Here is a 12,723-nt window from a genome sequence, read left to right on the forward strand (position 1 = left end):
TCTCTCCAACACATCCAAACATATTATGTACCAAAAACACAACACCATTTAGCTCCAAAAAAAGAGCCATTTCTCTAAACAACACTTTTTGTAATATTTAGACCACAAACATATATATATAATAATGTACCAAAAACACAACACCATCACCACCGCGGATAGCCCGGACACCGACGGCGAAACCCCACTTCATTCTCAACTAATAAAACCCTTGTCCAAATTTCCTAACCACCACCAGCCATCGCTAGTGGCATACAAAGAATGTCTTAAAAACCATGCAGCCACCATCGGCAGCCACGCCTTAGACGGCTGCGGCGAGTTCATGCAATCACCAACTTCCGATCCAAAACAGCCCACATCTCTAAAATGCGCCGCGTGTGGCTGCCACCGTAACTTCCACCGCCGTGAAGCCACCACCAAACCGAACTTCATTGACTATAGCTATGCATGTGCACCTCACGTGTTACTATCTCTAGCTGATCATCATCAAAATCATATGGTGGCGGCAACATCACCAGGAACTCCGGCAGCATTCAAGGTTGAAAATCCTATTGGAAGAAATAAAAGATTTAGAACAAAATTTAGTCAAGAACAAAAGGACAAAATGTGCAGGTTTGCTGAAAATATGGGGTGGAAAATGCAAAGATGTGATGATAAAAAAGTTGAAGTCTTTTGTAATGAGATTGGTATAAGGAGAGGGATATTTAAAGTATGGATGCATAACAATAAAAATACATTTGGCAAGAAGTTGGATAATGATGATCATACTATATCTCCGACCACCGCCGTTGCCGGTGATGTGGACAGAGTGGTGGTTAGTAGTGAGTGTGATCATGATGAGAAGGATGATGTTAGAAATAATGTTGATCATCATCATGGAATATTATGTGATAATAGTACTAATAGTAGTGATGAAGAAAATGGTGGAGGTGGTTTTGGTCATTTACAAGCTTCTACTTATAATGGATCATCATCTTCATGTTGATTTTAGTTTGTTAAGTTTGTATTATGATATATAAGTTTGTTCATAGCTAGGGGGTTACAATCTTACTTTATCATCTTATTTTCTTTTTTGTATTAACAACCCTAGTGTTAAGGAATTTAAGTAACTTGAAAAAGAATTAAATTTTAATAAAATGATCAAAGTTTCTTTAATTTATATAGCTCTATAATCGATCTGTACCCTTGGTTTTTCTAGGACTAATAATGTTTCATGATCATTTTGCTTTTACCAATATATGGTTTGTTTTTTTTTTTTTTGTAACTTTTTAGTGGAAGAATTTAAATTTGCAATTGCATTGCCTCAATGTGTTGATGTCAATTACCATATTCCAATTTGTACAATTAGACAAGTTTTGGAATGGTTGAAAATTATAGTTTATTTATCATCACATCCATGTAAGTAGACATACTAATTAATTTTAAGGGTATAGAAATGAGGCTGTTATGCATTAAATTTGAGTGAAAAATCTTTCATGTACTAATATTTTAATATTTTGAATAAATGTTTGTCCTCTTATTTTTATGGTTTAAAAAAATATATGTAAGGAATTTTTACCTAACTTAGGTACCTAACAAACTCATATTCTCTTTCCCTTGAGGGTATGGTCATATATTTGCAAGTATTTTGGTCATTTCTATTTGTTTATATAATTGTTTGTCTACGAATTGAAAATGTACTTGTTTTAAGTATTTGCATTTGATTTCACATTTCAGATTTTGGTCATTTCTATTTGTTTATATAATTGTTTGTCTACGAATTGAAAATGTACTTGTTTTAAGTATTTGCATTTGATTTCACATTTCATAAAGAAACCAATGTAAAAAATACGAAGTAAATAGAACAAAATATTGATGCAGAGCATTAATAAAGTGATAAATTATTCAAATAATGTCTACGACAAGAATTGTGACTACAAAGATCATATCGTTCGTTAGTTAGGAGCTATTCGATCATTCCGCCACATGCCGATTGCCGAAGGCTCCATGAATGAATAAAATAAAAATTAACCTCCAAACTTGTAAGCTCGTCGGTTATACATTAAATGCAGCATTCACATTATTCGTACATTAATATCGATTAAACCTATGCATATTATATATGATCATTCATTAGCCATAGTTGAAATATCCTCAACTCATGTTGACGACACATCTATATACCCTTTTCGTGTCTCCCATAGAAACATGATAATTGATAGATATTTACCTTAAAAAAATGAAGATAGATATTGCTCTAGACACAAAGGAAGTAGTGCCGGTTTAACCAATTTGTGTTTTGTTTCATTAAAACATATCTAGCTAATAACAAAAACTACCTGGTTTATTGGTTGTCACTAGGGATGAGCACGGGTCGAAACCCGGCCCGACCTGCGACCCGCGAGATCACGAAAACGTGAATCGTGACTCGGACCGTGAAGACACGAGTCGGTTCAGTTCGGACGGGTCACAGCTTTCCTTCACACTTTTTTCAGTTTTTGCCTTCACCCGACCCGGCCAAACCGTGACTCGGCCCGTTAGGGCTTCGGGCCGGCCGGTTCCGGGTCGGGCGCGAGTCAACGGTGTTTTTGCTCATCCCTAGTTGTCACAATGCTAGCAAATCATTCTTTCATTATTTTTTGATATGGAAAGTATACATTTTTTATTCACGTTAAATGCAAGCCTTAGCATTTTCCTATAATTAAACCAGCCTCTAACTCTCTCTAATACGAGTACTATACACTAAATTAACGCTCATCATATTATATGTTCTATAGCTCATACTACTACTACAAAGGGAAGTGTTATTAATCTGTACCGTTGTACCACAAGTATTATATATATTTATCATATAATTGGCGCGTTTGGTTCGCGGAATGTTTTTGGAAGGAATGAAATCTTTCAAAGGAATTGAAATTTGAAGGAATGGAATTTGACGGAATGTTTTTGATTTTTTGAAGATTCAAGTGAGAGATGGAATGAGATTCCTTCTCCCAACCCCAAGGAATGGAGATTCCATCAAATGAGGGAATGTTAACATTCCAACGGAATGTGATTTCTCCATCTTTAACCAACCAAACACACTAAGGAATGAAATTCAATTCCAATAGATTTCATCAAATTCTGTGAACCAAACACGACCTTACTTTATTAACTTGTAGAGTATGTTATAAACATTATGCACCACGGTAAAATATCAATAATAGTATGTTATAACCTCATTGTTAAGTCATAATATACATCTATCTAACATTTTAACCAATGATTGTTATAGATGGATAAAATGTCATGTGGATTTATCACCACGTACCCTTCAAGCTTTAATACTATATCCCAAATAAAAAATTCACCATATGTTTTTTTAACTCAATAGATTAGAATACCATATAAGATTTCCATACATTCTCGATTTCCCGTCATATAAGTTTTTTTCCATTTATATCATAATCTGGGTGCTAGGTTATATATATAAAAAATAAAATAGAAGGAAGGCAGTGGTTGTAAGACCAAGCAAAAATAAGACTCCCTCCATAAGATACTATGTTAAGCGGGTTTCAATATTTTCTTCATACATGATATATCAAGGTGTAAAATTTTTATTATGGGATCGTCGAACAGTTTTTATAATATTAATAAGTGTAAAGTTAAACTACACAATTCAATTACTAAATGAGCTATCAATTACCTGAAAAATGATTAAATACTAAAAAAAGTAAAAATATTAAATTTTATGAAAATTATGAGAATGCTATGACCAGTTGACCACCCTTAGTCACCACTTTTCAAATTAGTTGTACATGGAATAGTGAGAAGTGACAAATGGTTTAATGTAGACTTTGGTCCATCCTTTTTTTGTTTTGTTTTTTTTTAATTTTTTGTTGTAGCAACTTATGTGCATGTCAGGCAGCACACACTTGCCTTGCTAACCAATTAATTTCGGTAGTTGGCATTTACACCTATTGAATTTTGGTTGAAGCAAACCCCACAACCCTAATCCATTCTAATTGTCCTCCTCTAATCATTGCATTTTGCTATTCATTTTAAAACTACAAATAATTTTACGCTTAAGAAATGTCTAAAAATAGCTTGAGTCTATGAATTTATATTGAATTAGGATAATGATAAATCGACCTAATCGGTGTGCCTAAAAATATGCCTAATAGTAAGATGATGACATGTGAGAAAATCATGGGGCAAGATTGGGAAAGAGAATTAGTGAAATCCACATGTTAAATTTTTAAGGTTTTAGTTTAATTTTTAGACATATGAGTTAGGTTGATTAATCATTATGTTTAATTAGTTTTAAAACAATCAAAGGAGCCAAGGAGGCATTTATGTCCTTTTGTTAATTTAAATATATACTTCGATTTGAGCTCGGTTACCTTGATTTTGAAGAAATTTTTTGAACAAAAGCATTTAAATAAGACCAACTTCATGTATCATACAAAACTCGTCTTAATTTATTCTCTAAGCCTGATAATGAACTTGTTTATATGAACTCATAAACAAGATGTTTTGATCTTCAACTAACTATTGTTCTGCCACGATTGATTGGTCACTCACAAGCTAGTATGTTAGCCGAGCCTATGAGGTGCAGTGGCGGATCTAAGAATAAAAATCACTGTGTTTAAATTTAGTTTGGCCAAAAAGTTTTTTTATAATTAGCGGTATGTTATGTGTGTCCAAACTCTAAAAGTTTGGTGGTATGCTTCTAATGACCAATTATGATTAGAAGAAGAGCGCATGTATCTTACTATAATGTTTTATTTTATAACTAACGGATCTAGTAACAAAAACTACGTATATCTAACTATAATTTATTTACTTTATATAAAAGACTTACTTTATAATTTACCTAGGTCCAAACTCTTAGATAACATGTGTCCAATCATAATTTTCTGGCTATAACAATTCCGATCTAACGTAGGTATGTGGACCTAGTTTGGACCAACATGTAACCGCTCTTGATGAGGTACAATGAGTATAGCTGTACATGATTGGAACCGTAGGGAAGTTGAAATGGAATGAAACTGTCATTGTTAGCATATCAATTGATGTGACGATGGAAACGCAATGAAGAATGAAATTATCGTGATAAATTTTTTTTTTTTTTTTTGTTGTTGTTATGTTCTTTTTGATAAATAGAAGTTAAAGTCTAGCTTTGCTCATGACTCCTTATAGTATCAGAACCTTAATCTGTTAAATAGTAGCTTTGACGCGGCTGAGAGGTTTGGTCGACCTCTTAGGTCTTTAATTCACAGTTTGGTTCTTTGGGGTAATTAAATAGTATATGATTATTGTATTTGGGTTGAAGCAACATCTCGATCCCCCATTTCATTATAATCCTGTCCTTCTCCCAATTATTATTATTATTTTACTACTACTATATATCTTGAACCTTTAGTTGGTCGTGTGTCCTTCTTTAATCAGAAACACTTACCAAATTAGATGTATTGGTTCTTGTACACTTGTTTCATGGTCACATTTTGAGGCAGCTTAGTTAGTTGGAGTATAAAATATTTATTGATGCAAGCTAGCCTCTCAACATTAGTATTTTTCTTCCCCCTAATCATTATTTTATAAAACTCTATTGAGTAATTGGCCAATCTTAATCCTGGTGACATTTACTTTTTCCAATATGATGCGCCACTAATCAAAGATTCAAAGTTTTAAGCATGGCGCATCAAATACACAATAATACAAGAAATATATTAACTTTTCTTTTGTCATTCCACTTTTTTTGCATAAGAAGGCTTTTGTCCCTGATTTCCATACTTTGATACATTAACTTTGAAATTATGGTCCATCGATCAATATCAGATCAAGGTCAATTGCTATTCAACATCCTCCGACTGTCTATTGTCTAATTAAAACATTGTTTCTATAGGTTTAAGAATCTTTTCGATAACAGGTGTAATATCAAATTTGCCTTTTTGAACGTACATAAACGTCGATCTAGTCACACGTTACGTAATTAATTAATTTGATGTCGTGGTTTCAAAACAAGATCAGATCAAAATATTCCCCGTTTAGTCTAAACTACTACTGTTCTGTTAATTTTCCCTTCATTAGTGAAGGGAGGTTAGTAGGCTTTTTGACACTTGATTTAAGCACGAAGCCTAAAGCAAAAAGCCTAATGGCCGTACAATTAGGATATGGATGAACTGTGAAGACCCAGAGAATAATATAGTGTATCATAATCTGAACATCAAAGAAGTTGAATTCGTAGTTAGCTACTTGCTAATTACAATATAATATTAGCTTTGAAAATCGCAATCCTTGACCCTTTCTTTATGGGAGATGATATACGTACCAATTTACCATATATTTTTGATACATTTATCACACTTATATATTACTGATTTATGTGTTTTAGAAATTGTATATAATCGTAAATGTATGACACTCATAGTGTGGTACTTGTATTAGTTTTTGGTTGAAATTAAATTGTTGGAGGCAACTTTTGTTTCTACTATTTGCCTAAATTTCAGAATCTAAGTATTCGACAAGTTTTTATTTTATTTTTATTTTTTCACCTTTCTATGACATCTTGTTCAAATCAAAATTTAAATTCTATGTGATTCATTTAGATGATGACAATAGTTATTTCCATGCCTAGCAATCCACCAATAACATACCTTCACATCATTCCATGCCTAAGTCATGTCTAACCATGTTTAACCCATAGCAACCATGCCTCAACATTCATTTTTACTATTTTCCTCTAATCATATCAATTCTCTCTCCTACCCTCCTTAAATCATTAAAATTCTTAATAAAGGGTATCTCGTTAGTTTTTGACAGACGGAGCTCGTTAATTGCCACGTCATCATTTTTGTTGACATGACACTTAACTTTGACCGGTCAAAGTCAAGTCAATTGCCACGTCAGCAAAAATGATGACGTGACATCGATGATGTGGCACTTAACGAGTTTCGTCTGTCAAAAACTAACGACTTACCCTTTATTAGGAATTTTTTGAAAATAGGATCCTTTAAATAGACGAAAACAAAATAGGTTACCTTTAATAAAAAATTCGTGTAAATAGGTTATTTTTTATGGATTTAACCCAAAAATAATCTAAGCGTATAATTGAACACCTCCGTCCCACGATCCATTTCAACCAATGAGATTTTAAACGTCTAAAATAATGCAACCAAATATGAGCAAGTTGTCAATTTAAATTACGTTAACCAAGACAGAAGTAAGCACGGTTGATCATAACTAAGCTAAATATTATTGCCACGAAAAATTAGGAAAGACATGACATAACTTTTTTAAATTTTGATTAGGAGTGAGGCATCCTTACTTAGTTATATAAAAGGTAATATAGTTAAATCGTGTGGATATTAAATGAAAATATTTTACCAACGACATAAACCCCTTACAGGATGAAATGCTGAGGACCAATGTGGTTCCGGAAATAAAGTGTCCTCGTTAACCCCTTTTTAGACTTATAGTCATGAATTTATAGTACTATACTACATTACTACTAATACTATAGTTTGATGAGTAGCTATTGGGCTTGATTGACCTTAGCCTGATAATGTTTTGGGCTTCAGATTTTCTGGTCGATTCATTTTTCAGTGTATCTTTGAGTCAATTTACTTGATACAACCGTCTCCAAGTTTACTGCTTGTTCAGTAGTTCAGACTTCAGAGATACCATGATATCACTGCCGACTCAGGGCAGTAGGTGATGACGTAAACTAACAATACTTTATGGAAATTATATTGGTACCATTCGTTTTTATTGATATACCATACATGTGCAATACTGATTTATACAATCAACTGTAAAACTTATACATTGTGATACATTAATAAAAATAGTGGTATGAATATAACCTCCCATACTTTATATATTAGAAAAATAAAAAACCCTTGTTAGTTCAAAAAAAATAGCAAGTATAACCCCCAAAATTCATATGGAGCAAAGTGTACGCACCTAATTAACTTTTACTGAGAGCTTAAAAAACTGTAATTGGCTAAACCCTTTTATTTATATTTCGTTTTGTCTCTTTGACTTTGAAGGCAAAATAGTGTTGAAAACAAAAATAACAAGTTTACCAGGAAGCTTCGTATATGCATTTTCTATCTCAAATAAAGAAACTGTGCCTCCTTTCCACCACGCTACCATCTTAAACAAAGATCGGATCGGCTTTTGTGATGAATAATTGAATATATATAAACAATTCATGAACGACGACTTTTATTTAATTAATTAAAAAAATAAGTTGGACTTTCTTCTTCAATTCATACATACATGTAATGTGACAGAAAACGATTATTCGTATTCTCGAGAATCAAAACCATATCATAAGTTCATTTTGTCTTTGATAGATGACAGAAGTTACGACCGGTGCTCTCGTTGTTACGGCCGTTGTGGCTATACTTTCAACAATATTTTTGATCGTTGTGATCGTGCTTTCACGCAGCTCACGAGTCGCTAGTAGACCGCTTCCAAACACATCAACTATGATGACATCTTCGTCGTCTAGGACGACGTCATGGAAATATGATGTGTTTCTTAGTTTTAGAGGAGAAGATACCCGCAAGACTTTTGTAGACCATCTCTACAATGCACTTGTACAACAAACAGTTTGTACCTATAAAGACAATGAAAAACTTTCTAGGGGTGATACCATTGGTCCGTCTCTCTTGAGGGCTATTCAAGAATCGCAAATTGCACTTATCGTATTCTCTAAAAACTATGCCGAATCTTCTTGGTGTTTGGACGAACTTGCATACATTATGAAATGCAAGGAGGAGAGAGGCCAAATCGTTATTCCCATATTTTATGGTGTGGATCCCTCTTATTTAAGAAAGCAGAATGGGCAAATTGGCAAAGCTTTTTCCAAACATAGGAAGTCAGCTAGATTTGAAACATGGAGAAAAGCACTAAATGATGCAAGTAACATTGCTGGATGGGAAACCAAGCACATTGCCAATGGGTAATCCTTTTTTCCGCCTTGTTTATCCATAAATTGTTCTTTTTTAAAAAAAAATAGATTTAGTATATATATGTTAATTATCTACATATATATTTTTGATGTGTAGGCATGAAGCAGTAGGCATCAAAATAATTGTCGGTACCGTTCTAGATAAATTGTTATATGTGAATTCAGATGTTGATGAAAACCTTGTTGGAATGGGGCCTCGATTTAAATACTTTGAGTCACAATTGCAAATTGGGTCACATGGTGTGCGAATGATTGGGATATGGGGAGTTGGGGGTGGTGGTAAGACGACACTTGCCTTTTCTGTTTATATGAAAATTAGGGATAATTATCAAGGTCATTGCTTTATTGGAAATGTTTGCGAAGAATCAGGGAAACATGGCTTACAAAAACAACAAGAAAAAGTTCTATCAGAAGTTTTGAAAACAAAAGTGTTGGTGGGGAGCGTTCATGAAGGAAGATACAAGATTCAGAGTATGTTATGTCGTAGGAAAGTGTTGATTGTTCTTGACGATGTTGATGACCTTGAGCAATTGGAGGCATTAGTAGGATCACATGATTGGTTTGGCGGGGGGAGTAGGATAATAATCACAACTAGAGATGAGCATTTACTAACAACTCACAGGGTAGACGAGGTGTGCCCTGTGAGTTTATTATCAGATGATGAGGCTATTCGGCTCTTCAAAAGACATGCATATAAGGAGAACAACCCCGTAGAAGATTATGACAATCTTTCTTTTAGGGTGATTTCTTATGTTAATGGGCTCCCGTTAGCACTTAAAATATTGGGGTCTTTTCTTTATGACAAAGACAAGAATGAGTGGATCAGTTGCTTGGATAAGTTGAGAGAAATACCAAACCGTAAGGTCACAGATCAACTTAAAATAAGTTACGATGGACTTGAGCATGATGAGAAACAGATATTCTTAGATATTGCATGTTTCTTTAGGAGGTGCCAAACAGAAAAGGCGATGAGGATACTTGATGCTTGCGGGTTTCACCCTCACATAGGGACAAAAGTGTTGATGCAAAAAGCTCTCATAACAATTTCCTCAGAAGGTTTTTTTGATATGCACGATCTGGTTCAAGAAATGGGCCAACACATTGTTAGAGGGGAATATCCCAACAATCCTGAAAAACATAGCAGGGTTTGGCGATCTGAAGAAATTGAAGACATTTGTTCAAGGAATGCAACAATGGTAAGGGTCCCTTATGATATATCAGTAAGATATCCACTAAATGATACAAAGTCACAGGCATTTGATCTTTTCATTGTATATTATCTTAACTGCAGGAAAATAACATGATTGAAGCCATCCAATATGCTAAAAATGATCCTCCATCAAAAAACTTCACCACCCTTGTTTCCAACTTGAAGATACTAAGATTCCTTGAAGTGATTACTTGGCATGAGGACAGCTATGATGAAGGGCCTACCTTTATTTCAAATGAAATGAGGTATATGGATTGGTATGGGTATCCAGCAAGTCTGCTTCCTGAAACTTTTGAACCAAGGAAGCTTCTTGTTCTAGGTTTAGATTCCACCTTGCAGATAGAACTTTGGAAGGGTCAAAAGGTAGATCATTTTTTCTAAACTTAAACCAACATTTTCTTAGATATATAGATATACAAGTGTTTAATAATTAAGACTCACTTGAAGCATGGACCACGAAATATGTGTATGAGATGTATGTAATGCATTAAAATGTTATTCCTCGTATCTAATATCTATATTCTCTGACTTGCGTGTGCATCAGCATCTACCGTGTTTGAAAGAGCTCATTCTCTCATATGCGAAATCACTAGTAAAGACACCTGATTTTTCTGGACTCCCATGTCTTCAAAAGTTGATACTCCTTAATTGTGACCGTCTAGAAGAGATTGATGCATCACTTGGAAACCATACAAGTGTTGTTAACATATATGTAGGTCATTGTGAGAAGCTTATAAGGTTTCCAACAATTGTTCGGATGAAAAAACTGGAGATTTTCGAAGTTACAAATTGCAATGCACTTCTTGAGTTTCCAAAGATAGAAGCAAACATGGATAGCTTGGTGAACTTGCATTTAGAAAATGTTAGAATAGAAGTTCTCCCATCATCAGTCGGAACATATTGTACCAATCTTATTTCGCTAATGTTGAAAGATTGTTCAAAGCTAAAGAGCATAGACAGCAAGTTGCATGCCTTAAAGCATCTGAAACAGTTTAAATTAACTGGTGTTACACAACTTGAGAAGTATCCAAAAGATCTGTTCGATGAAAATTGTTTTCTAGAGGAGCTACTTTTCGACCTGAAGTACTCTTCAGGAATGAATAATCTACGACCCAATCCTCCTAAATTGCCACGTTTGTTAAAAAAGTTGAATCTCAGTGGATTCAAACTGAAAGATGGTGAAGTACCCTGTGAGATCAGTGAATTATCCAACTTACAAGAGCTATATCTATGTGGCAATCATTTTTCACGACTGGATTTCAGCCTCTCACAGCTTACTCGGCTTAAACTCCTCAACCTGAGTCGTTGCCACAACCTTGTTGAATTGCCCATGCTTCCATCAAATATAGTTATTCTTCAAGCAGACTATTGCTACTCACTTGAAGCCATCGGATATGATATATACTCAAACAGTAAATGGTTATCTCAAGTCTCAATTACTAAATCAGACGGGGAAGGGTGCGGAAGCTTAGTTGGTGGTGTCAAACTACTAGAATCAATGCTTCAGGTATGTATGCCTCACTGTTCTCTGTACGTTGTTGAGTTTAACACCTGTTAATACATATGTAATGTAATATGAATATCTAATTAAATGCATGATTTGTTTTCAATTAATATTCAGGGAAAGAATATTCAAAATCATCACTGTATGAGCCTCAATCTACAAGGCTTGGAGATTCCTAAGGCGTTTGAGCCTCGTTTGGTTAGAGGGAATAGATTTAGATTGAAACTTGCAGAGAATTGGTACAATGAATATACTGGATTCCTATTCTGCGCTGTTTTGAAGGAATACAACCGGAACCGGATTGGTCCTGTAAAGATAACAATGAGGCAGGAGGTGGTGCACATAAGAATGTGGGATTCTCAAGTGTTTTGGGAGCAGGAGAGTGTTAATGATGATAAGTTACACACATGGGTTGGGTATGTTTCATTTGGGTCATTGAGATCTACCGTTTGGTTGGATCAAACATCCACTGCAGTCGACTTTTCCATTGACCTTCCGGATTTATCTTATGAGTACACAAATGGTGAGTCACCTATTAGTTGGTTTGGAGCTAGACCCGTCTCCAAAGAAAATCAGAGGGAGGAAACTACGACGACAAATTCATCCTCCAAAAATTCTGACGATGATTATAAATGTAAATTAAATATCGACCAAGATTCAATGTCTCTTTTGGAGTGTCGAGTTATGCCGATATATAAATCTGACCCTTTTTATTAATCACGACCTTACATTATACACTAGTTACCCTACACAAACAAACACCAAATCGGGGAACACACACTACTCCGCCAGTACTTTATTGGAAACTCGCAGTCAAAAACATACACTGATGTACAACTGAATTCCAGTGACAGTCGCACCACCAATGCCTTGCAGGTGAGCCTTTGATTTATTTTTGATAGTTTACTTAATTATTATTGTATGTTAAGTTGGTTTACTATTATTACTAGTAATTTGTCAATCTTTATTTAGGTTATGTTATACTACTTAATTAAAATTAAAAATATGGCTGATATAAACAGAAAAAGCTTGTTGAAGGAAAGAAAATATAAAATAAATTGTTCCAGC

The 12,723-nt window shown here is 34.3% G+C and overlaps 2 protein-coding genes across 2 annotated transcripts; both read left to right on the plus strand.

Moving 5' to 3' along the window:
- Nucleotides 1-1,033, plus strand: LOC122585912 (zinc-finger homeodomain protein 11-like). Its single transcript, XM_043758030.1, has one exon. It carries the CDS (start codon nt 125-127, stop codon nt 983-985), a length of 861 nt encoding a protein of 286 aa, XP_043613965.1. The 5' UTR covers nt 1-124; the 3' UTR covers nt 986-1,033.
- A 7,288-nt stretch (nt 1,034-8,321) lies between these two features.
- LOC122592834 (TMV resistance protein N-like) lies at nt 8,322-12,146 on the plus strand. Its single transcript, XM_043765155.1, has 6 exons — nt 8,322-8,932; nt 9,039-10,137; nt 10,233-10,514; nt 10,696-11,658; nt 11,773-12,071; nt 12,131-12,146. The coding sequence occupies exons 1-6, from the start codon at nt 8,322-8,324 to the stop codon at nt 12,144-12,146; spliced, it is 3,270 nt and encodes a 1,089-aa protein (XP_043621090.1).
- Nucleotides 12,147-12,723: the final 577 nt, after the last annotated feature.

The sequence above is a fragment of the Erigeron canadensis genome, chromosome 1 (genome assembly GCF_010389155.1).
Source record: "Erigeron canadensis isolate Cc75 chromosome 1, C_canadensis_v1, whole genome shotgun sequence".
NCBI lineage: Eukaryota > Viridiplantae > Streptophyta > Magnoliopsida > Asterales > Asteraceae > Erigeron > Erigeron canadensis.

What these genes read in the sequence shown, in the direction of transcription:
- LOC122585912 (XM_043758030.1), top strand. Translation starts at nt 125, where the DNA reads ATGTACCAAAAACACAACACCATCACCACCGCGGATAGCCCGGACACC.
- LOC122592834 (XM_043765155.1), top strand. Translation starts at nt 8,322, where the DNA reads ATGACAGAAGTTACGACCGGTGCTCTCGTTGTTACGGCCGTTGTGGCT. An exon ending in AACTTTGGAAGGGTCAAAAG is followed by an intron (nt 10,515 to 10,695) that starts GTAGATCATTTT and finishes CGTGTGCATCAG; the next exon opens with CATCTACCGTGTTTGAAAGA. An exon ending in TACTAGAATCAATGCTTCAG is followed by an intron (nt 11,659 to 11,772) that starts GTATGTATGCCT and finishes ATTAATATTCAG; the next exon opens with GGAAAGAATATTCAAAATCA.